General features: G+C 38.8%; 1 protein-coding gene across 3 annotated transcripts in view; it reads right to left on the reverse strand.

Moving 5' to 3' along the window:
- Positions 1–1,687: 1,687 nt before the first annotated feature.
- LOC124869909 (nuclear receptor coactivator 2-like) overlaps positions 1,688–25,124 on the reverse strand; it is a 66,321-nt gene continuing 42,884 nt past the window's right edge. For all 3 annotated transcript variants that reach the window (XM_047368143.1, XM_047368145.1, XM_047368144.1), the window contains 18 exons: positions 21,886–22,063; positions 20,908–21,096; positions 18,809–18,910; positions 18,326–18,466; positions 18,039–18,186; positions 16,578–17,811; positions 13,601–13,808; positions 13,251–13,451; positions 12,880–13,059; positions 12,682–12,790; positions 12,433–12,601; positions 10,619–10,939; positions 9,684–9,761; positions 8,556–8,988; positions 7,937–8,177; positions 7,696–7,843; positions 7,447–7,521; positions 1,688–6,551 (listed from right to left, as the gene is read on the reverse strand). In XM_047368143.1, coding sequence (XP_047224099.1) covers positions 6,540–6,551; positions 7,447–7,521; positions 7,696–7,843; positions 7,937–8,177; positions 8,556–8,988; positions 9,684–9,761; positions 10,619–10,939; positions 12,433–12,601; positions 12,682–12,790; positions 12,880–13,059; positions 13,251–13,451; positions 13,601–13,808; positions 16,578–17,811; positions 18,039–18,186; positions 18,326–18,466; positions 18,809–18,910; positions 20,908–21,096; positions 21,886–22,063 — 4,167 coding nt within the window. In that variant the 3' untranslated portion in view covers positions 1,688–6,539. The remainder of the gene's footprint in view (positions 6,552–7,446; positions 7,522–7,695; positions 7,844–7,936; positions 8,178–8,555; positions 8,989–9,683; positions 9,762–10,618; positions 10,940–12,432; positions 12,602–12,681; positions 12,791–12,879; positions 13,060–13,250; positions 13,452–13,600; positions 13,809–16,577; positions 17,812–18,038; positions 18,187–18,325; positions 18,467–18,808; positions 18,911–20,907; positions 21,097–21,885; positions 22,064–25,124) is intronic.

Consider the following 25,124-nt stretch of genomic DNA (forward strand, 5'->3'; position numbering starts at 1 on the left):
GTAATATGTCTTCGGTTGTAGTGTTTTGCTCTCCTACGTTTGTTGTAAAACATTATAGTTGTGAAAGTTTTCTTTTTTACTGTTGTGTTCTCTGAACATTTCTGATTCATTTTCATGGTGGCCGACAGGTGCAAACGCACAGCAATGGTGAAACATGCTGCAAACACAAAATGCACCGCTAACACATAAATGATGCAAATACACAAACGCAAAAAACAACGACAATTTACAAAACAAATGCAAATGAAAAACAGAAAAAGAAACATAGGTATTAAAAATATATCTGTGGTAATTCCAAAAATACATTTTTATTAGCTTGTAGCTGTAGATACATAACTGCTGAAGTATGTACCCTTCTAATATTTGAATGAAAATTCTGCTTTGAGTCTTGGAAAAGGAAGCAGAGTGATAGGTCTTCCTTTTTTGTGTCAGCCATTGGCTGTCAGGATCTGGCATAGAGACCGAAGCCAAAGTTGGAAAGCCTCTGACGCAGGTATCCACCAGACTGACAGCGGAGAGCACCAATTAGGGCTGAGATCACTTTCATGATGGGGAGGGAGAGGAAATTCCATCAAATTACAACTTCATAGCAAGGAAGTATTTCACTATCAGTCTCAATTCCAAACTTTCTTCACAATCCAAACACTGAAAACACAAGAGGATTGTTATGGCACGGAGCGCTGACACAGTGGATAGATTGCTGGATGCAGTTATGCAACTGCTGCAACAAGGAGCTGATTACAGACACAAAAGTCTCAAATATACTACTCAATATTTTCACAGTGACCTTGAACAAGCCAATGTTCCAATATGACAATATCAATATCAGTCTGAAACGATCACAATGGCTTTAGTGTGTTTGAGAGACAGTGAGGTGGTTCATGGCCTTTGGTTATTCTTAAAGGCTCTACATTATCTCACTGACTGCAAGTACAGCATGTTCCCTTCCCTCACAGCTGTAGCATGAAATCAACCACTTTCTTCATTTTATACTCATGACCAATTGGATTGTTTGAGGATTTTTAAAAACTTGAACATGGCAGTATTGGATTTTAAGGGTCATGCTGTGGGCATTGGACTGGTTGCAAAATTATGCCTGCAGCACAAAAAGATGTGCTTGGCTCTTGCCTAGGTTTGTGATATACTTCCCTCTCCTCCTCTTTTTAGTTTTCAGTCAAAGATCTAAAATGAGGAGCCACTTAAGCTGTTTGCCTCCCTATATTTTTGTGTACACTTTTTTTCTTTGTCTTTTTAAATTACTTTAAAGTGCACATTTGAATAAAAAAATTCAAAGTTTTTTTTAAAATTATTATTTAAATTCATACCTCTTACATGCTATTTTTGGCAGCTACAAACTTTTGGATCTCAGTGAAATTCAGAAACATATAGGTTGGTTTTATCTGAGTAGCAACTGGAAGGAAACACAGCCTAAACAATTAGTTTCTTAGCTGACTGAGCACATACAATACAAATAAAAACATTTTGTGACAGAAAACATGGAGAGAGTTGTGCTAATTTTATTGTTATAACACTGAGCACTGAAACTGAAATATTTTGTATCACTTTCCTTCAAAACCAGGATTTAAACACAAGTAGAATGGCGACACCAGCTGGTGAATAGAGGAAATTGCCTTTTACTAAAACAGGTAATCGACACAATTGAAATAAAACGCAGGGGCAAATCAGCTCAATAAAAATAGTTTATTTACAGTGGCATCAATCAGAAATCAACAAGCAGCATTGGCAGAAGCAACATCAGAGTCGACAATTTGCATAAAGTGGATGAACAACAGTTGGGTAAAACCTCACTAAATAAACTGTTTAAACTGGACTGTGTAGATGCTATGGTGTTAAATATTACCTGCACAGCAGAGATTTAAAAATACCAAATTTGACCCCCGACACTCTCTGGTTGACTTGTTATTTATAGCATTAAATATTTTACATTGGCCTCGGTCAACTTTGTTGTGTCTATTGCAGTTAACATTAAAATAATACTAGAAAACAGTCACACTCTAATGATCCTGAGACTATTTGAAAGGACTGAAAATTTTGAATTAACACAAATCTGTAGTTAAAAACATAAGCAACAGGGGAAGTACATTGTGTAATTTCTTACTTTTATGTGAAATTAAATTTACTCTTTAGATTTAACGTTGAATGTAAATATTTAAAACATGTAAACAAAGGACAAAAAAACATCAGTTTTTTGAATATTTTTTTAGAGCACCATTGGCTATTATTTTCTTGACCGTACACTCAAACCCATGACAGCCTGCGTTGAGGACCAAGGCCTCATGCATATTTACGCCTGTGCGACCGCCATGCCCAAAAAACATCAGATCATTGAAAATATATTTCACAAATTATATATGAAATCTAAATCTTAATTTTAAAAGTTGCTTTTATTTGAATTCTATTAAATGGGATGGTTTGATTTCCTTGAAGAGACTATAAATTGTATTTACATCAATAAACCCAAACCCGTATGTAAAAACAATACATTTCCAAAACAATACAAAAACTAATTGGCAGAGGCTCCTGAGTTCTATAGGTAAAATGTTTGTAGTTTATTGGCTTTTGGAGGAAGAGCCCGCTGATATCGGTAAGGGGTGTGTAGCAGCGAGATAAAGTGGTTAAACTCTTCTAAACATAGCAAGTACTTAGACAGATGGAGATATTTTTAGCAGGTTAAAAAATGTTTCAGTGCTCAGCTTCTGTGCCTGTCCTTTGGGCGTCTTTTCCAATCTGGGTTTTTTATTGACTGCAATTTACTGTTAAAAAACAGATTCAGAAAAAGAAGGTTCCGCATATAAACCCTCTTCTCAATACTCAAAACATTCTTTAGAGTTGAAATGTTTGGTTTGGGAAAATATATTACATTTGTTGGTATAAGCTAAGAAAATCACAATACTATGGACCAAAACCATGTCATACTTTTAAATAGAATCACCAGATAATACATTGGATCTCTAAACTACCATACTGTTACCATAATATATGGACCACTGTAGTTTAATTAGTCTAAATAGCCAAGAGGAACGTAAAACAAACAATGTATTATTCAGGGTGTATTTCAGTACATACAAACAATGTGATGAGAAACAGTTGGATTTGCCAACATAACAAACCTTAAGAAGTTTATCACAGCATGTAAAGTCTCATTTCTTGTGAGGAAACCAAAGATTCCTGTTTAAACTGCATAAAGTGGAGCATCACCAAGTCAGCAGAGTTTGACGAACATGCTCTTTAAAACCTTACAGTTAAACACCGACAGAAAATCAAAAGGCTAAGACATATATACATGAAATACAGTTATTTGCAACTGATAAAAATATACAAAATTATCCAGTATGCATTCTTGTCTCAGTTTAAATCAAAACAAACAGCTTACCTTCACATAAGACATTTGGAGACAATTTACAGTGTGTTCATCTTCACCTTAATCTCGCTGAGTGTTTCAGACATTCAGAACATTTCTATGGCCTACATTTAATCTTTGATGTTTTACATGTTATTGTACAGTGAACAAAGTAATAATGACCATAATAATAATAATAATAATAATAATAATAATAATAATAGTAATAGGGAGACGACTAAATTCCAACTTTCTTTACAGTGTTCCAGTTTTCACTTCCCAGTTTTCCTCAGGGTTACAGTATGTTAAACATGTCCATAAAGAAGAAACAGGGGATTCAAGAAATACATGTTGAATTTACACTGAGTTTCATTCACGAAAGTTAATCATTATGAAACAGATTCTGATGAATGGCACTGAATCTAACGTGGCTAAGATATTCCCAAAATGTTCCTCACTTTATATCAGTTTGAATTGTAAAGGCTCTTAATCAAACAGTTTTTGAGAGAAAAGTTCGTTTTTGTTGAAGTACAAAAATTCTTTAATGATTTACTTTTGGTGATCAAGCATATAAATGAAATAGACAAAAAGATTCTAGAAAAACTACAAAAACAAGTATGAACATCCTTATGCTAAACTTGGCTACCATTGTAAAAAGTCACACTAGAGTGGAGTTTTGTTGCTTGCAAATGTTACTTTGTTTGGGCAAGGTTGGTGTAATTGCAAGTACAATTAAATTGAACACAAATTTTGACATATATTTTACTGCTACATGCCAACAATTAACTAACATTGCATTCATACCCTCCAACGATAGTCGAACACCGCAGTTCAGCTGAGTCATTTTCAATTTAAGATTAAAAGTTTGAAATCTTGTAATGATTTCTTCCCACTGCAGGAGCATAAATGATAAGTAGAAAACAATTATTAAAGCTGTGTCCTATTGTGTCATGTAAGTTGGCATATTAAAAATTGCATATTACACAGGTCTAAATGTTAGCAACTCTAAATGACTTTGTGGAACATCAACTCATGTAATTTCTTTGTATGAATGCTTTCTCAAGTATGAATGCTGCTTTTAGTTTGAATAGTGTGTGTATATTGATATCAAGGGTGTGGGATTTACAGTGTCAACTACAAAATGACAGGGGTATGTTGCTTTTATCACTGTCTGTGTTTTGTATTTAGGGATCATCAGGTAATACAATTACAATGCTCTATGAATGCACCTAAGTTTCCAGATATTTATTAACCAATGTATTAGAAATGTCATGCTGATCAGTTTCATTTTCAGTTTTTAGCATCTGTAGGGTAATGTATCTTCAGCTGCGTAGAGTGAGCATTTGCATAGTATTGCATGAGATAAGTAAGGCTATTAATGAGTTGTCCCAAGATTTGTAGCAGTGAATACCACCGTAGTGATGTCCATGCACAGTATACACGCCATGTGAGAGAATACAAATTATGTGTGCCAACAGTGTTAAACTCACAGAAAAACAATAATGCAGCATTACTTGCCTAAATCAGTGTCTCTTACCACTCCACTGAAACGCATGGAAGATACACTATACAGGGACTGTCAGAAAAGAGCAACAAAAACAAAAAAGCTGTTCCTCAATGAGTGATTAAGCAGAACATTTGGAAAAGGGTGGAGTTTTGTTGGTTGCACATGTATTTTAGTTGCAATGGCAGAAAAATATTTAATATGCGAATAAAACGCAAGTTGGACATTTTTCACAGCTACATGCTAACATTTAGCATACTAATAGCGAGATTATGCTAATAAGTAGCACTCCCCACATACAGTTGAGCACTACAGTACAGCTGAGGCTTTTGTTTTTTTTGTATCAAACTTCACCACAATACATCCAACAGGAAGTCTGTTTGAATAAAGAGAGACACTGTGCTTAATTTAACTCATGACATATTTCTACTCTAAAGATCATTTATTAAATTCTAAATTGCTGCTTTATGATACCACTTAAGGAAAAGGAGGGATAAAGATCTATTTACACTATTTATACACATTCAGCTTTATTTGAAAAGTCATTAAATAGGGGAGACATGTCCTGTCTACTACAGCAGTTCAAATATATATTACTTTTAAAATTAACATCGAGTACCATTTCAAAAGATTTTCTTAAAGATATAATTGATTTTCTTCCATACAAATAATCTCTAAAACATCTTTAAAACTATAAATAACTGTAAAATTTTCATATAGTCCTTTTCACGTTCAGTCAGGTTCTAAAATAGAACCAGGAGTTAAAAAAAAAAAAAAAAAAAAAGCAAAAGATTCATTTCATACAGTGTGAAATTGGGACAGTTTGAGTTTCACACACATACACGCTAACACACACATAGCAGTCAACCATAAAATCATCACCTCAGGGACATTAAAGGATCAAACCTGGGTTTCGAAAAATGTACCCCATCCTTACAGCAAACCTTCACTGTCAGCAGCTGGACTACAGATTGTACACAGTTCATAAACCTCTGTGTGTCATCAAACTGACTATCCAAACTTCTTTTATATACAGTTTATGTGCTGGTTTTACTGCAGCAATTTATTGAGCCAAAATATTTAGCAGGAAATCTCATACTGCATTCTGAAGACAAAAAGTTTATTTTTATATTAATTCTGCCCAAGCTGCCTTTGTGTTTTTTCGTTTATTAGTTGAATAAGTGCCAGTAAAATTTATTTGAAAGAATTCTGCGCTTCATGTGAAGTTAGGTGATATCTGTTTGGTTGTGTAAACAGCTCAGTAAATCACAATGAAATATGCAGATGGTTCTGTCTGCAAGGAAAATGAAGCTAAATGGAACATATTAAACCAAAGTAAATGACTAAAATGTGTTCCTGAAAACCCCAAATCAGAAATGATATTCTGTTGTCATGACTGTCCCACAACTGTGTTTGTTGTCAGAATGGTTCAGATGGTAGTTTTCCTGTAATTTCAAACTAAAAATGTTTGCATACAATTCACGAAGCAGGAACTAAGCCAGTCTGAGTGAAGTTTAGATGTTTTTGCATTTTTCTTCCATCCTTAGTCCTCTAGGTTGGCTGCAGGAGGGAGAAGTGTTTCCTTCACTGTCTTCATACTTCCAGTGAGCTCAGTGGGTGTCGATATTTTAGCATGGGTCGGTGTGTTATACCTTGTCCCAACCAAGACCATGGTCAGCAAAAATTCTACAAAAACACAGAATCACCAGAATCACATAGTGAAGCAACCTTAAATGAAGCTTATTAGCTGATGAACAATTCTCAGAAATTTAAAAACCTTTGTATTTTTAATATATTGGCACAGTTATTTTGTTATTGCTCATCTCTAAATATTTCTTTTATGATAATTAAAGGGAAAGTTTTATTTCCTTTGTATAATTACATGCATAGATATCACGAAGAATACTTTTGAAGATGAAGCAGACTCAATACTTAGACAACTTCATTAAGAAGGCACATAACCTATAGATGATATGAAACAAATTATTTTAGCATGGATGCTAATTTGGAGCATCTACACCAATTTCTCTAAAACCAAATCATTGTGCTTAAATTTTAACCTAGTTGGCAGATCAGTCTAAAAACAATGTTTCACCCCCAAACTGATCAGTTTAATATGTTGGAAGATTTTTATGTTTTTTTTAACTGGGATCTCCCTAAACCCACGTTAATTCAGTTGCCTTACAAAGTAAGAACAGGCAAATACTGCTTTTATTAGTCTGGCAAACTTTAAGCAGGACAATGTAATAGCAGATTTTGGTTTAAGTAGCATTCTGGAAAGAAATTAACTAGATCATAAATTTTGCTAAGTTCCATAAAAATCTAAGCCCCTAAAAAAGCTTCACACAACTTATAATAGGTTAATAGTAAACAAATAAAAAAAAGAACAAAACTCAATTCAATAAAATTCCACTGCAGGTTTTAAAGAGTGCAGGAGTTTCATTTTTTTTTCTTTAAGCCTAAAGAAATAACACAAGGGAACATTTGAGGGCTGTTTCTATGAAAGGTATATTTAATTGAGTTCTATATCTGTGTGTCTTTTTAGATTAAGCAAAGAGTTGGAAAATAACATTTTACTAACCGAGTTGACAGTGGTCTCTTGGGTCAACATATCGATCCCTCCAAACTGTTCCAGGATTAGGCTGCTGTTGCTCACCTATACCAACAGTGACACGAACAAACCAAGATATAACTCCTGAATTACTTACTGAATTAATTACTCCTGAAAATATACACTTTTGGTATGGATGGAATGGATGGTTAGATTTTCCAGATTTCATGCCCTATAAACCAGAGTATCTTTGTATATGAAGCAGTGATTTTTTTTCACCTGTTCATTCATGGAACCCATCTGTCCTGACACCGAATTCATGCTGTTGCTGCTGGCCATGGTGACTCCCAGGTTCATGCTGCCACTACTGTTGTACATTCCAGCACTGGATTGTGTTGAGTACTGAGGCTGGGAGTGCTGGTACACACTGAGTGAAGCACAACAGTTTTAGAGAATGCAGACCATAAAAAAATGTTGTGATTTTGATGTTGCACATAACATCTGAAGAATCCGCTGCTACCTGTTGCTGGTGGAAATGTTTGCAGGTTGAGACCATCCATTTAAGTCTGCGCTAGTCTGGTAGCTTGGTGGACCTCCCTGGTTTGGGGCCTGGGGTTGACTTTGTGTTTGGCCCTGGTTCTGCTGCAACATGGGGCTCTGTCCCTGCCCCATCCTGGGGGACAGCAGGGGGCTCTGCGGTGTGCCAGCCCTACAAGGAAAGCATGACACTGGGTCCTGGTGTTGCTGCTGCTGGCTCATTCCTACACAACGGTGAACATAAGATGAATGTAAGCTCATGTTCACTATAAAAACAAAACATAAAAAGTCAGTTTCAGACTTATAGAAATTATATTCACTGGAATATCTGACCAAACTACACAAAAGATTGTGACCAATTTAAAAAGATATTAATGATTTTTGAACATAATTTCTGGCTTGTGAAAGTTAAGGTATGGTGGTGTAGAAGAGACGCTAATGTAGCAGTAAAGAATTCACAATTTTTTCACACTAAAAATGGTCTAGCCCAAAATCAATTTTTATTGTAATCACTTGAGGAAAATAGTATCCAAAGAGAGGATAGGTGATCACCACCACCGAAAGTGAAAACATCCTCCATAATGTACACAATTATCCAATACCTGAAGTGTTGAACTGGTAGGCACTGTGCTGTGATGGCGGGCTCATTACGGTGCTGTATTGCCCGCCTACATTTCCCATCATGCCCTGGCTTGCCAGGAGATGACTTGGGGAGAGAGGGGAGGAAAAGGGGCTGGAGGAGCTGGGATGAGGATGAGGAGGTGGAGACGGCAGGCCTGTACCGTAGCTGGAGGCTGGGTAGGAAAACCGCTGCATGTTGCCTTGAGTCACCCGGGGATTGGCACCACCCATAGGCATCGGAGGGGGAGCAGCGCCCCCGCTGGGCATGTTTGGCGGCAGGTTGATGCCCTGAGTCCGCATCATGATAGCACGCTGCTGATGTGCGTGGTGCTGCTGCTGTTGTTGGCGCTGACGTAAGTGGTTGCTGAGGTACTCACGCTGACGCTGGGCCAGCATCTGGGCATTTACACATCCCTGCAGGAGCAAACACAAAGGGCGTCATTTCTGCCATTACCATGAAATACGAACAGGAAATAGTTTACTTAGAAACACTGCACAACAACTTTACTTTTAAATAACTGCACCATGCATTGACATTTTTTCACATTTTGCCACCATACAAACACAAACTCCAATGTTATGTAAAAGAGCAACACAGAGTAGTGCATTGCTCTGAACAGTGTTGGCTATATGTTTAGGGTTGTTGTAAGTAAAGTTTATTTATTAAGCACCTGTTTCAGATAAAACCATCACAAAGCGCTGTTCAGAAAACCAATAAATAACAAGTGCCATAAATAAGATAAACTAAGATATAATAGAACATACAATAAAAATAATCCTTCAACAAAAAGCCTGTTTAAACAGGAAAGGTTTTAACTGCTTTTTAAAAGAGTCCACAGAGTCAACTAAACGAAGCTGTAGAGGGAGACTATTCCACAGCCTTGGTGCCGCACACTGGAAGGCTTGGTACTTGTACTGATCTAGCACTTCTGACAAGTTTTCTTCCAGGGTTACTATATTCAACTCGATCGGTTAACTCTCACCAGCATCCTTGTAACTGCCACCACATTGGGGATGGTCTGTCGAGTACCCTGTATCAGTTCATCACAATAATGCACAACGTTGTGTTGTGCATTACTGGTTAGGGTTTATGTGTGTAAGCGGCTGACCTGGTTTGGTACAGTAGATCTTAGAGGTAGATTCATATTTGTGACGCCACCCATCTGGTTCATCACTGGCTGACGGTTCTAAAGAAGAGACAAAAACACACCATGGTTTGTTACACAGAAGCAGGAGATCTTTAGTAGAACCACATGGGAAGACTTCGATAAAAAGCCCTTGGAAAGGATCAAAAACTGTTTACTATCATTGCAAGTAAACTTCAATGGCAATCACAGTCATAAACCTCAAATGATCAAAATGAAGCCCTTCAAAACAGAGATGCATGTTAATGTTAATGGGGGATTTCTGTTTGTTTTGGCTACAAACAAGTTTCTTAAAGTATGTTTATGATTGTCAATAGTAACAATTATTATTAATATTGTTGTTGTTTATGCTGTCAAAAGTAGTAAGAAACAGTACACTGAAAGAATACTGAACAAGCTCAGCGTTGAACTGTTTTTTTCACATCTAAATCATACGAAGAATCACAGAAAGTGCTTTTCCTCAACTTTCCTTCAGATGGCAGCCTTTACCAATAACACAAAATGTGCATAAGATATTAGCCAACCCTGTTTCACGGTGTAAGTGCACACACAGTAGTGCAGATGAATAGTGCTGTAAATATATAAAGATTTCCTCAAAGACAGGCTCATGTGTTTATTAGTAACAAAAGGCAAGACGCAATAATAATTATCTATAAAGTAAATGCGAGAGATTATTCGTTGCAAAGTGTTTAGAACTTCTAATTCTAAATGTAAAATTAAAAGAAAATGACTTTAAACACGTAATGGATGTTTTATAAAATGCAAAACCAAAACAAATGTGTATGCACCAGCCGACATTATTTTGTTTAAACATTTTTTTAAAACTAGCTACTCTTTAAGGCTTTTATCACAAGCCAATAACTAATCAGACATGATTAAAAATATTAGGTGTCACCTACCAGCTGGGCTTGGAGTCTGTGCTGTAGCTGGAGCCTCAGGTTGTTGGGCTGTGGCGGCACCATAGAACTGGGACCACTGGGTCTCATGCCAGGGGGCCGGGGCCCTGGAGCACTGGGCATTCTCATCATGGGGGGGTAGCCAGCTGGTGCCATCCTTTGAGGCCCCATGTGGCCGCCCATGGATGGGGCAGGGTACACACCATCAGGAGGTATGCCACCATAACCTTGCTGCCCCCCATACTGTTGACTGTAGAGGGGAGGTTTAAGGCTGGAAGGAGTTTCTGAGGAACCCATGTACTGGTCCTGGTCTGAAAGAGGACCCTGTAGAGGAAGATGGATGAGATTTTCTGTTTTTCTTTTTTTGTATGGTGCCTATTAAAAGTACTAACACCCTTTGAACTTTTCAATATTTTCTGGCAACGACAAACAACAGTGTATTTTATTGGGATACTAGGTAACAAACCAACACAAAGTAATGCATAATTCTGACGTGGAAGAAAAATACATCGTTTGCTAAAACTTTTCAGATAAAAGTATTAAAAGTGTGGCCCATCTGTATCCAACCCACTTCTAACAGACTTGTGGAGAAGTTTAAAGCAGGGTTAGAGTTAAAGAACATTTTACAGAGCGCTGTCCAAGCCATCATCTAAAAATGGAAAGATGTATGGCAAAACTACAAATGCATTAAGACATGGCCATCCACCTAAACTGACAGCAATGCAAGGAGAACATTTATCAGAGAAGCAGCCAAAGGGTCTGGAGGAGCTGCAGAGATCAACAGCTCTAGTTGGACAATGTGTAAACAGAACAACTATTAGTTGTACACTTAACTAATCTGACCTTTATGGAAGAGACAATAGCCATTGAACAAACCCCACCAGAAGTCCCATTTAAAGTTTGTTACAAGCCATGTAAACCATGTAAAAGATGGTGCTTTGGATAGATGCATAACTCTGTGTGTGGCAGAAAATTAACACTGCACATCCCTCTGAACACATCATCCCACTGTAACACATCGGGCAGCAAGATGCTTTTCCCTTAGCGGGTAAAAGAAAAGCTGGTCAGAGGTGATGGGTGTAGATAAATACGTAAAGGACAATCCTAAAAGAAAACCTGTTAGAGCCTGCAAAAACATTAGACTGGAGGAGAAGTTTACCTTCCAGCAGGACAATGACCTTAAACAAACAACCAGAGATACAACAGAATGGTAGATCAAAGCATATTCCTGTGTTAGCATGGCCATGTCAAAGCACTTTTGAGCTGTTCTAGAAAAAGAAAGAGCTTGTAGAGACATTCCTGAAAAGACTTTCAGTTGCAAAAAGGTGGTTCGACCAAGTGTTGACTCTGGGGGACTGAATACAAATGCATGTCACACCTTTCAGATTTGCATTTGTTAACAATATTAGAGAACCATGTGTCTCATTCTATACACTTTACAATTATGCACTGCTGTGTGTTGTTCTATTACATGAAGTTCCAATAAAAATATTAAATGGAAAACACTGAAATGTGTGGTTGTAATAGAATAAGGGGTATGCATACCTTTGCATGGCAGCTTAGCAGCCAAAATGTTTACTTTTTATAAACGATGACAAATTCAAAAATATCAAATTTTATTGAAGTTTTATTTTTCCTGCTTGGAAAAATTACAGTGGAAAAATACTTCAGCATGGGTGATGTTTATTGGTCAGGAATAATACATAAAGCAATGCTACATATCAAATATTTTATATGACTAAACAGTTTTTCTGGCTGTGTCTAAATAGAAGGCTTTATCTCTGGTAAAACTTTCAGGAAAACTGAACCAAGCCCACCTGTCCTGCCAGAGTAGGTATTCCCAGCATCTTATCTATTTCCTCCAGGCCCTCGTAGTCCTTCAGCACTGAACACAGCTGGTTCAGCAGAGCCCCCTCATCTGTCTGACCTTCAGGCCCAGAGCCACAACAACCAATCCCTTCCTCATGAGGAACGCCGTAGGGCAGCCTGCAAGGTAACATCTCATCAGACTAAACTAACCCAAAACAATTTCCTCTTTATGCTTTAGACTGGGCTGAATGTCAAACCTGCTTTGGTTTCCATAGTGATCAATCATCATCATTCGGTCTGGCCATGGAGCTGTCTGATTGGGTGGAGCCTGTTGCTGATGGTATGGAGGAGCTGCCATATCCAAGTCTAAAGTAAGAAAAGTGGAAAAATATCAACATCTGCACATATAAAACGTGTGCCAGTTTGGTTGCATCTGTTTGGTTATTTCATCGCACCATTGCCCATCATCTGCATGTTGACCAAAGCTCTGGCAACATTTGGACCGCTGCTTCTTGTGGGGAGTGCAGAATTCATGCTGGGTACCATTCGACCAACTCCGTGGGCAGTCATTGGACCTGCACTGCCCCCTGTTGGAGCATGGGGACCCCAGGCTTGTTGCATGGAGCCTCGGAGGCCTGTTGAGGGAGAAGAGGAATTTATGACATAATTTCAAGCATTTTTCTTAATTATCCTAAATAAAAATCAAAACAATGGATCTGTCATAATTGAAACAGAAACCTCCCACGTTCCTGATGCTTTGGGGGAAACAATATTTAGATTTTAAATTTGGAAAGAGTTTAGAAATTCCCTTTTTGTTCTGCCTGACCTGTGTTGGCTACTGCTGCTTGATTCATGCTGGTGTGAGTTCCCATCATGCCTTGCTGCTGCAAGGAATAGGGACCATTGTTCCTGTGCTGGGGTGGGAAAGGCCTGGTGGGGCTGGAGCCCATAGTGCTGTCCATAGACATGCTCCTGGCTGGAGGAGCCCCTTGTCCAGGCTGGCCTGGCCTGACACCAATAAAGCTTGCTGGAATAAAAAAAAAACACATTTTCATTGGCATTAGAAATTCAAATATAACCAATAAACTCTTATTGTGAAATTGAAATTATTATATTTAATCCATCTGAACTATTTTAAAGAGCCAGAAATATTCAAATATCCCGATAATGATGGACCTGCATGTCCAATGGGAGGGAAGGCTCTGTGCTGGCTGGGGGAGCTGCTGCTGGTGTCGTTCATCTGCAGGATGTCACTGATGATGGTCTGTTTGTCCACAGAGGAGCCAGCTGGCATGGCTGATGAAGAGGATGGAGGCTGACTGGGGAACAGCTGCTGCTGGGTGCCGTTTTGCAGGTCCTCCAGCAGGTCCTCCAGCTCAGATGACTGGAAGCAGCCACAATAACGCAATTTGTTACAGGAATTTATACGATTAAAAAAGATATATTATATGAAATCCTGCTAAGCAAATGTTTTAAAATGATCTGCATCAAATTTAAACTATAAAACAGTGCCTTTTACAAAGAAATGCACATTTCCACTGCCTTGTTCAGTTTTTCTTGTTTTAATGAGATTTTAAATTAAAACCACCTCATGTGATCATACTAATCCTTGCTTTAAAAGATAACCAGGCATTTAGAAAATCTTCTTAAAAAAACATCTGCTGTAAGATTGTTCAGATTGTCCTTTCATTTTACATATGACATTTTTATATAATTTTAATCAAATTTCATTCTATTTCATTTGTTTTCATTTTACTTTTGCTTCATTTAATTCAATCAAATTTTTATTATTTTTCTTTCTTTTTATGTACTTTATGTAAATTAATCTTTCTTGAATTCCTTCCTCAAACTTTTTTTTCTTTTCTAAACTGATTTTCAACAAAGAGGAATTCATGTTTATTAATAGTTGTTTCATTTTAAATACTCCCAAAACAGGGACTTTTTTAGGTTTATTACTCATGGGAAATAACCAAATAAATAACTTTATTAAAAAGCTGAACAAAACAAATAATACAAAAGGCGTTACTCAAGTCTGATGACAACATTGACAAAAACGGAAACACCACTCAACCCTGTCAATAATACATTGCAACCTAACCCTTTACACACACACACACACACACACACACACACAAACTGGACAGAGATGGTTTCCTAGGGGCGTTGGGCTGATGAATAGAGTGTGGAGCTAAAAATAAACGCCCAGCCCTAATGAGGTCATGTGTGATGTACAGTAGAACACAGTTTGACAAAAGCATTGCATATCCACCAATGCAGTTCTACTCATATCATGAGAAATTTTCATAAAAACATCACTCATATTTTAAGAAATTGGGGATTGAGCCACCACCTTCAAATCTGCTACCAAATAACCACCTTTAACCTTCCACTTGGCAGACTTCCTCTAGAGCTATACCCCCTTTCTAAATAAACCTAAACTCCATGTATCATGATTTTTGATGCCAGAAAATCCTACTTTCCTTGGACACTGGGAGCTTGTTGTGGCCAACCTGACAGTGCACCTAAACCGACTGTCTATGTACAGTGTGTTTACAAGTGAGCCCTCTTTCTGTAAAGATTCAGCATTGCAGGAAAGTAGCTGAGGTCCATGAAAGTGAATTGATGCATTACAAATGCCAAAGGAGGTGCATGCAGATAAAAATGGGGACCTGGTCCATTATTAGATAAACCTCTATCCTACTCTACCCTTCTTAACTCTATGTCCCTAATATTTTAGTTGAAGGAATGAATTTAATTCTGTTCAATTTAATTTAACACAACTAAATTCAGTTATTTTAAATAGCACTGATTCACAACAAATGTTGTCCTTAAACCGTATTATACCCGATACTTATCAGTTTTTTTTATAACCACAAGAAAATCTGAATTGGCTTTACTTCCCATTGATAATACCCCTTCCTGGAATTTTTAGGTGCATTTACAAAAGCTCAGTCCTAACACCAGCCAGGAACTACAAGCCTCCTTTTTTGAAGTTTGGATAAAGCTCTGTTCCTCTCTGGCTCCAGCTTCCCTGTCACCGGACACACCACTGGTTGAGTGGTCAGATTCTATGTTTAGAACCTGAACCTCTGCCATCTGCCTTTTACTCAAGGAACTGTCTTAACGTATTCCAATCCACAAGAAAAAAAGGGCAAACTCCACAAACTTTGTTGCACATAATAATCCGATTTTTCCAGTGTTAGTTTACTCCACTTCTTACTCTCCAATGTGAATTTCCCTTTCATAGCTGCCAGCTGCAAGTAAGACATTTATTGGTCATAATCATTCTAAACAACTTAATTTTTAAAGTCAAAAACTAACTATCACTTTAAATGTTACAGACTGAAAATATAAATTGAAAAAGGCTGAACAAGAATGGTTTGTTTGGAAGGACTGGCAGGATAATGCTTTCATGTCCTCTAAAACACAGGAGAAAGGCCTTGGTGAGAGCTTGCATCTCAACATAAGACCTCTGGGGAAATGTTATTTGGACAGCACATCAGCACACACACACACCTCACACACCACCTGTCAGGCATGGTGGAAAAAGGCGGTTGATTTGGGCTTGCTTTTGCAGCCCACAGGACGTGGGCTCTTTAGTGTTCTAGAGTGGCCGAATAAGAAGCCTTCAATGTTTGGCACACAAACAAAACTACAATGAAGATGTTAACCCAGTCAAAGTCCACGCTCAACTTAGTAGGAGAAACCTAACTTAAATGTTTTTCCCCACATTAGCAGACACCATAGTCTGCTAATGTGAATAAAACCATTTCCCAGTGACAATTTCTAAGGTTTTACAGAACAGAACTTTTCAAAGTTACTACTTAAAACAATGGTTTAAATGATGCAAGGTGGAAGGATTACTAAGTTTGTCACGTTCTGTTTCTACATCTTATTTATTTGGTTCAATGAAAACAAGAATTGTGCAATAATTTATGTACATTCATGCCTGAGGAATGGGATATGAAGGTGTGGCGGGAGAGTTTGGGAGGTTACTGTTAACTGTTTGTTTGCAGTTTCATCAAAATGGTGTACTGTACATTGTTGAACAACCAATATTAAGGAAATCTCTCCGAAAGAAGATTAAAGGTAAAGGTGACTTGTAGAATTAGAAATGGTATTTTATTTCTGGATAAACTGCTAAAACTCTTACCGGTTCAGCCAAATTAAAACCTTCATCTTGCTTCTCGGTCTTAACACAGGTTAGCTTAAGTCCATCGCCTGGTTCCATTTTGATGGCTTTGTCAAGGATGCCATTGTCATCCCTATCCAGAAGATAGCGAAGCAATGCATTGTCCTTCTTTTTAGGGCTCTCTGGCTCCTGTTTTGTGCAGAGTTCACTGAGAGCAGCCATGCTATCTCCTGAGGCAGACTCTGGACCAATAGGATCTTTTCCAGTAGCCTCAGCAGTTAGCTTAGCCAGCTCCACAGGTGAGGTGCTGTTCTGCAACAGCCTATGCAGAATTTTGTGTTTTTCCTTTAATGAGGTGGATTGGTTGTTATGTCCAGCCCCACACAGCTGGTCCTTACAGTTCTGGTCATCCCCCATCGGCCCTGGTGGTGAGGAAGGATCCGAGGGTTCTAACTTAGTGGTGAGAAGCTGCAGCAGCTTGGTGTGGCCTTTAGTGGTAAGATGCCGGTTTGCAGCATCGACAAAGTCTCCAAGATTTCCATTACCTCCCAGAGTGTCAGAATCAATATCTTTCCCATCCACTTGTGCACCGTCCTGGCTGTGGGATGACAAAAAGTCTCCCTGCTCTTCAAAGGTTCCAAATAGCTCTGTCTCCAAGCTGAGATTGCTCTTGTTAATTTGGCCACCAGGTTTGGTGCTGTGAAGGGGACTCTGAAGAGATGCTGGTTTTCTGTCAGGTGACTCTGGATGCTGCCCCTCAGTGAGCCCTGGGGAAATTCTGGTGCCCTGGGTGAGAGCCTGCAGTGCACTAAGGGAGTTAAAACTTTGGTTATTTCCTGTGGTGCTGCACACAGATGGTGGTGAGTTCAAACCAGGTGCAGGAGAGAAAGATCCAGGCTGATGTTGAAGGAGATGAGGGCTACTACAACTGCTGCTACTGGCTGCAGTGCTGGGACTTTGGCGATGACGTGGAGACAACACGGCACTCTGGACCCCTGAGGTGATGCTTGGGCTTCCTTGGCCTGAAGGGCTACCAAGCTTGAGAGCATGGCAGTTCCCCTGAGGCGTGGTGGCCCTTCCCGAAACTGACCCAAAACCACGGCCAGGTGTGCTTGAGGCTCCCGTTAAGTGATGGCTGTTGCTGGTGACACTTGCTTCAGGTGAGGGAAAGGACCCACTCATACTAGTTGGGGTCATTGACTTGCTCGAGTCCTGTCCGCTGGGTATGTCGGTAGCCATGCCCCCAATGTTTTCCCTAAAAGAAAAATGCATGTCTTTAGGTTGGAGAACTGGTTGATACCACTTGAATTAGTTGGAATTTTCTACTTGTACTCTCTTAAAATGTCCACAGTATTCCTACAGTATTCCCAGTTATGATTTTCAGTGAGTCTTTCATGAATGAATCCATTGGCTGATGGTATTAATATCAGGTCTCCAGTATATATATCAATGTAGAGAATAAAAGGCAGGAAAGGGGATTACCTCTGCAGAATGTGCAGGGACATATAAAGCTGCGGTTCATTGGTGGCTGGAAAACGGACCAGTTTGCTCTTTGTGTGAGATGAGACTATGGTGCCATCTGCTAAGGAGAATCGGTACAGTGGGCTGAGGGCGTGGCCATTCTTCAACACTGGATAAAGTCAGACAGTGAAAAAAATTAAGAAGCCTTTTATTATATTTGATCCTTTGGTGATGACGTTTATCCTTTTTCTATCAAACAGATGGTACACTGAGTTTCTTTAAATATTGCGAGGAGATATTATGCCAACCTTCTTGATGGTGTTTCTTGGCAAAAGACATCTCCCCATCACTCTGCAGGTGAAACCTCTGGATGCAGCGCCGGACCATGTCTTCCCAGCCCGGCTTCATAGACGCCCGCAGCACACTGGTGTCCAGTGAAGTGATCTTGCCTGCACAAGTTAACAAACAAATTGGTTTCTATAATTGTGAAGATAAATTAAACTCTGAGCCTTTACCATAGCCCACCAACCACTACTGTAGTTTTTAAAGCAAGGCACAAACCAACTATCAGGCTCCAGACTGGTCTGATCCAGTTCTGATGCTTTCCTTAAAAAAGCCTGGACTTAAATTTTAAACCCAGGAACCCCAAAGGGACCCCTATTTAGCATCTGTAAGCCTGTTTTACTACAGATTGACTTATAATATGAAATTTGACCTGCACAATATATTACTTTGACTCTACAATATTTTAATTTTATGAAATATTTTTTTATGAAATATTTTTACTTTACCTTGAAGGTCCTGTCGTGTTGTGAAGCTCTCATATGCCGGCATCACCAGCCTCTCCTTGACAGGAACTCTTCTTGCCACACAGATGAGACAGGACTGGAAATCTGGAAAAAGTGTATGCCAAGTTAGATTTTATGAATTCACGAAGATTAATGAAAGGCTGTATCACAACACACAGCAACACTGATTTCAACTAGGTTTGGATATTCCCACTCATTTAGATACAATACAAACTGTCTATAATTTTATACAAATTTTATAATTTGTATAAAAAAGAAACAAAATTTAAAAACACTACTAAACTAATAATCTGAAGCCATCATTTACTTTTACATTAATATTACTGTATCCAAAGTCCTTCAAACAAGTCTTTAAGTCAACATTAATTTTGCTTCTGCAGGACCACTGTTTCTAGTTATGTTTTAAAGTTGTATTGAAAAATAATTTTCCATTATTTTTTGAATGAATCCCATTTTCAGTCCAACACTTGGCCATTTTCCTTTGGTTGTTAGGCATCGTAAACTCTGACCTGTCAGACATAAAAAGGCCCCTAATCTAAAGTGAACCACCTCTTAGAATGGGAAGGGGAGAATGTTGTGGCATAGTGGAGCAATGGTTAGCACTGTTGCCTTACAGCTAGAAGGTCCAAGCTTTGAATCCCACCCTGGGCCCTTTCTGCATGAAAGTGTGCATTTTCTCCCTGTGCATGCATGGGTTCTGTCCAGGTATGCCGGCTATCTCCCACAGGCCAAAAACATGACTGTTAGGTCCACTGGTCTCCCTAAATTATCCTAGGGTATGAGTCTAGGTGTGCATGGTTGTTTGTTCTGTGGGTCTCTGTTTTGCCCTGTGATGCACTGGCAACCTGTCCATGGTGTACCCAGGAAGTTTGAAAAGGTGCAGTTTAAAATCCGAGTGGCTCTGTGCTTCCAGAGTTGTTGGATTAATTAGGGGCAATTTATTAATTGCATAAACGATTGTAGCATAATTTTTAATATCACTGTTGCTGAGGAAGTTGTTTCAGAAAAATGTTCCTCCTACAATGAGTTGCATTCTGCTAGTTTGGGAGTGAAAAATAAAAGCTGTGCTTGGTCAATATCCAGTGCTAGAACTTACTGTTAAAAACAGTAAAGCACAAGTTGGTCATTTGTGAAGACATGCGCCTGGACTAACCAATGTTGTATCACCCCAATGACTTGGCAAAGAACCGATTTCAAACAGGATCTTTAGGCACTTTGCTACCAAGAACCTGTCACGACAACCAGATGTGTTCCTTTTTTATTAACCAAATCTATACAAAAGATGAGACAGTCTGACAGACATTACATTTTTACAACAAGGTGATTTGCAAAGAATTATTATTTGCAAAGATTCTCCTGCAAATCATTTAGAGAGATGCAGCATGATCTTAAGCAGGTCAAAAAACCTACAATGTTTTTATTACGGTAATTTTATCTAACAGTCCCACCAGCAAGTCCAACAATGATGAGATGCACACCAGAGTCAATCTGCAACCCTCTCTCTGTCCACCAGATATCCTCATCGTGTCAGGGGAGAGACTGGCAAAATATCTGGCTGTCAGACGTCTAAAATTAGAGTGGCAGACAGATTCTTCTCCTCCGTGTTCATGTGTGTGTGATTGGATTAGATGGGAAGCTGACAAAGTGCCACACACTAATTAGTCTCTCCCAGTGGATGGGAGGAGAGGCAGAGAGAAGTGGCGACGGAAGGAGGACAGGACACAGGAGACTGGGAGGGCAGCACTGGGAAGAGTGATGGGAAAGTGACAGAAAGTCAAGATGAGAAAACAGCAGCATTGGAAAAACCCAGAAAGAAAATTCACAACCAGAGCAAGATGTTTTTTTTGTTTGTTTTCTTTTTTAAAAGGCTGACCAAATCCAGGTAAAACGAAAAAGTGAAGCTATGACTGCAAATTAGCAGGACAAATAAATGACTGGAGAAGAAAACAGAAATGGATGGAGAAAAATTAACGTAAATTAATAATAAAGAGAAACATTTAAAGTACGAAACAGACAACAAATTAAAGACAAAGTTAGAAAAAGCCCGCTAAATATTGAGCACTGTGGGTCAGAAAGTATACCTTCCCCCTCTTCCTTGATAGACTTTGGTTCAGAGACGGCAAAACACTGCATGGTCTCGTACTTCTGTTGTGCTGCGTCCTGCTGATCAGCTGCCTGGCGAGCTTCACTGTCGGCGTGAGGGTTGACCAACATACGGCAATTGAAGGTGTGGCTGTTCCTGTTGGAGGAATCTGTGCTGCGATGATTGACTGATTCACAAAGAGACGACAAAAAGATAGAAAAATGTAATGGACATAATGATTTGGGGTGTAAAGTTTATCATAAAACTACCCTACAATAAAACACCAATGATAAATATTCTGCAGGTTTTAGATTTTCAGTCATGGTCTCGGTTTAAACAAATCATTTATGCTGGGAACTATCCAATATTGCACATTTCACAGTGCAGGCTAACAATGCATGTTAATTATTGTTTACAGATTGTGTTGTTATGTTATGTTGCTACTTTAGGTATACTATTTCAGTGAGAAGTTTAATTCCAACCATTATGGCCATGACTGTCCCTATTATTTAGGGCCTAAAACGGATTCTTTTCTGAGGATGGAATAAAAAACAACCCTGATGAATTTCAAAAACAAGACGTGACTTTTCTCTAAACAACATAGCGTCAAAATTACAGATACAGGCTTAAATATAAAAGTACACTCCAGTTAATATTTGATTAATTGTCCCGTAGTTAGTAAGTTGGACCTTGACCACACACCTTTTGAACCCAATAACAAGATCATTGTATGATTTTGGATATTTGACTACACTTGGCAGAATTAGTTTTGTTTGATTTATTTTCTGGCACAGACCTGGGTAACCCATCTGGTTAGCTAAAGTGATACCTACCAAGCTAAACAATACTATCTCAGGAGAAATTAGAGATAATTACCAAATAAGTTCATAGCATAGTTAAAACGAAAACAGATTTTTTTGTAAATCCAAAATGAAGTAAATATCCACTCTAATGGCAAAGGTACCAATTTTCTCACCCAGACTCTTAGGCAATAGGTTCTTGATGAACTCTGCATGGTCTCCAACATGCAGCACACTGTAGACACTGGTATTCATCAGCTCTTCCTGCTGGTAGCGCAAATACTGGCTGACATTCTCCGACACAAACACTATGTTTCCCTCCATGTTCACAACAAAGAAGAAGCCATCCAGGGCCTGAGGGGAAACAGAGACGGAAGAAGGTGAGGAAAAGTGACAGGGATGAAGGTCAAACATGGAAAAATCGAATAAAAGGGTTTTGGGGGTGTTCAGCAGTAGAAGTAAAGGGGATGGAAATGAATGTATTGCAAAAATAGTTAATTTTAGTTGTTTTGTTGAGGGAAAAGAAGAATCAGTGATGACACAAAGTAAAGGTAAGAAAGTAGGTGAGTCAGAAAAAAAGGGTGAAGCTTGAGGAGTAAATTTTTCAAACTGAGTTTAGTTTACAGTAAAATACTTCGTAAAAACATTTCAGACTTTATAGTGATGATAACCCACATTTTGCACCTTTCAGTTGCGACTTATGAAATGAACACAATGGCGTATTTGGTAGAACTGTTGCCTTGAAGAAAGAAGGTCCCGGGTTCAACTCCCAGTCTTTATGCTTATGAGCTTCTGCATGGGAGTTTGCATGCAAGGGTTCTCTCCGGGTACTCGGGCTTCCTCCCACAGTCCAAAAACATGACTGTTAAGTTTATTGGTCTCTCTAAAATTGCCCTTAGGTGTGAATTATAAACAGTTATGCTTTCAAAACTGCTTACATTTTCGGTCATACTGTTTTTACCATTTAACGTATTTTATTGAGATGCCAGAAGTGACTTGATGCTTTTCTTTACAGAATATCGAGTAGCACAGCCTTCCTTTCCCCATCTGTTGCTGTATACTGATAGTCAGCTGGCTGAAATACATTTACTACACTTTTACCTTCCTTACAACAAAGATATACAGGTCCTTCTCAAAATATTAGCATATTGTGATAAAGTTCATTATTTTCCATAATGTCATGATGAAAATTTAACATTCATATATTTTAGATTCATTGCACACTAACTGAAATATTTCAGGTCTTTTATTGTCTTAATACGGATGATTTTGGCATACAGCTCATGAAAACCCAAAATTCCTATCTCACAAAATTAGCATATCATTAAAAGGGTCTCTAAACGAGCTATGAACCTAATCATCTGAATCAACAAGTTAACTCTAAACACCTGCAAAAGATTCCTGAGGCCTTTAAAACTCCCAGCCTGGTTCATCACTCAAAACCCCAATCATGGGTAAGACTGCCGACCTGACTGCAGTCCAGAAGGCCACTATTGACACCCTCAAGCAAGAGGGTAAGACACAGAAAGAAATTTCTGAACGAATAGGCTGTTCCCAGAGTGCTGTATCAAGGCACCTCAGTGGGAAGTCTGTGGGAAGGAAAAAGTGTGGCAGAAAACGCTGCACAACGAGAAGAGGTGACCGGACCCTGAGGAAGATTGTGGAGAAGGGCCGATTCCAGACCTTGGGGGACCTGCGGAAGCAGTGGACTGAGTCTGGAGTAGAAACATCCAGAGCCACCGTGCACAGGCGTGTGCAGGAAATGGGCTACAGGTGCCACATTCCCCAGGTCAAGCCACTTTTGAACCAGAAACAGCGGCAGAAGCGCCTGACCCGGGCTACAGAGAAGCAGCACTGGACTGTTGCTCAGTGGTCCAAAGTACTTTTTTCGGATGAAAGCAAATTCTGCATGTCATTCGGAAATCAAGGTGCCAGAGTCTGGAGGAAGACTGGGGAGAAGGAAATGCCAAAATGCCAGAAGTCCAGTGTCAAGTACCCACAGTCAGTGATGGTCTGGGGTGCCGTGTCAGCTGCTGGTGTTGGTCCACTGTGTTTTATCAAGGGCAGGGTCAATGCAGCTAGCTATCAGGAGATTTTGGAGCACTTCATGCTTCCATCTGCTGAAAAGCTTTATGGAGATGAAGATTTCATTTTTCAGCACGACCTGGCACCTGCTCACAGTGCCAAAACCACTGGTAAATGGTTTACTGACCATGGTATCACTGTGCTCAATTGGCCTGCCAACTCTCCTGACCTGAACCCCATAGAGAATCTGTGGGATATTGTGAAGAGAACGTTGAGAGACTCAAGACCCAACACTCTGGATGAGCTAAAGGCCGCTATCGAAGCATCCTGGGCCTCCATAAGACCTCAGCAGTGCCACAGGCTGATGGCCTCCATGCCACGCCGCATTGAAGCAGTCATTTCTGCAAAAGGATTCCCTACCAAGTATTGAGTGCATAACTGTACATGATTATTTGAAGGTTGACATTTTTTGTATTAAAAACACTTTTCTTTTATTGGTCGGATGAAATATGCTAATTTTGTGAGATAGGAATTTTGGGTTTTCATGAGCTGTATGCCAAAATCATCCGTATTAAGACAATAAAAGACCTGAAATATTTCAGTTAGTGTGCAATGAATCTAAAATATATGAATGTTAAATTTTCATCATTACATTATGGAAAATAATGAACTTTATCACAATATGCTAATATTTTGAGAAGGACCTGTATTTGTCTGTTTGAAAATATTTCTAGCCACAAAAACTCTGACAGCCATTAAATGAAAACTAAAGGAGTGCCACCCATAACTCTTGTTAAAATTAATTATATTTTATATTTGGCAAACTACAAGTAGGGACAGCATTTTTGCCAGCTGAGGCTTTAGATTATGTTTTTTTTATGCATCTTTTGCACGTCTATGTTTTAAATAAAAAATAGTAAATTTCATATAAATTATTATGGATGTAAAAATCCATGTTTGATTATTTTTGCTGGAATAGGAAAAACTTTTCCTGTTCTGTTAAAAAAAATTAAGAAGTTCAGAATTTGTATCTTTTTATATTTTGGGTCAAATATAAAAAAAATGAAACCATGGTATCTTAACTTAAGGCTTTCACATCACAAGAATCTCTTACTAGTTTGATTACTGTAGCATCACTCCTGCAGGCATTGCACAGTTTGGGTTATAAAAAACTCCTACCTCTTCATAAACCAGCACTTTAAGGAGAAAACACCTCCGCTGCTGTTTATTCCCTTTTAAAATAAATCAGGATAATCTCTGTAAGCATTTCTTCGCAGTGCTGCTAGAGAGCATACAGTTGAAGTGTGAACTGCATGTTAATGCTAATCTTTCAGACCCTAAGCAGATACCTCAGCCAAAGTTTATTTTTCTGAATACTATATATAGCTAG

Source organism: Girardinichthys multiradiatus, chromosome 6, assembly GCF_021462225.1.
Source record: "Girardinichthys multiradiatus isolate DD_20200921_A chromosome 6, DD_fGirMul_XY1, whole genome shotgun sequence".
Classification (NCBI taxonomy): domain Eukaryota; kingdom Metazoa; phylum Chordata; class Actinopteri; order Cyprinodontiformes; family Goodeidae; genus Girardinichthys; species Girardinichthys multiradiatus.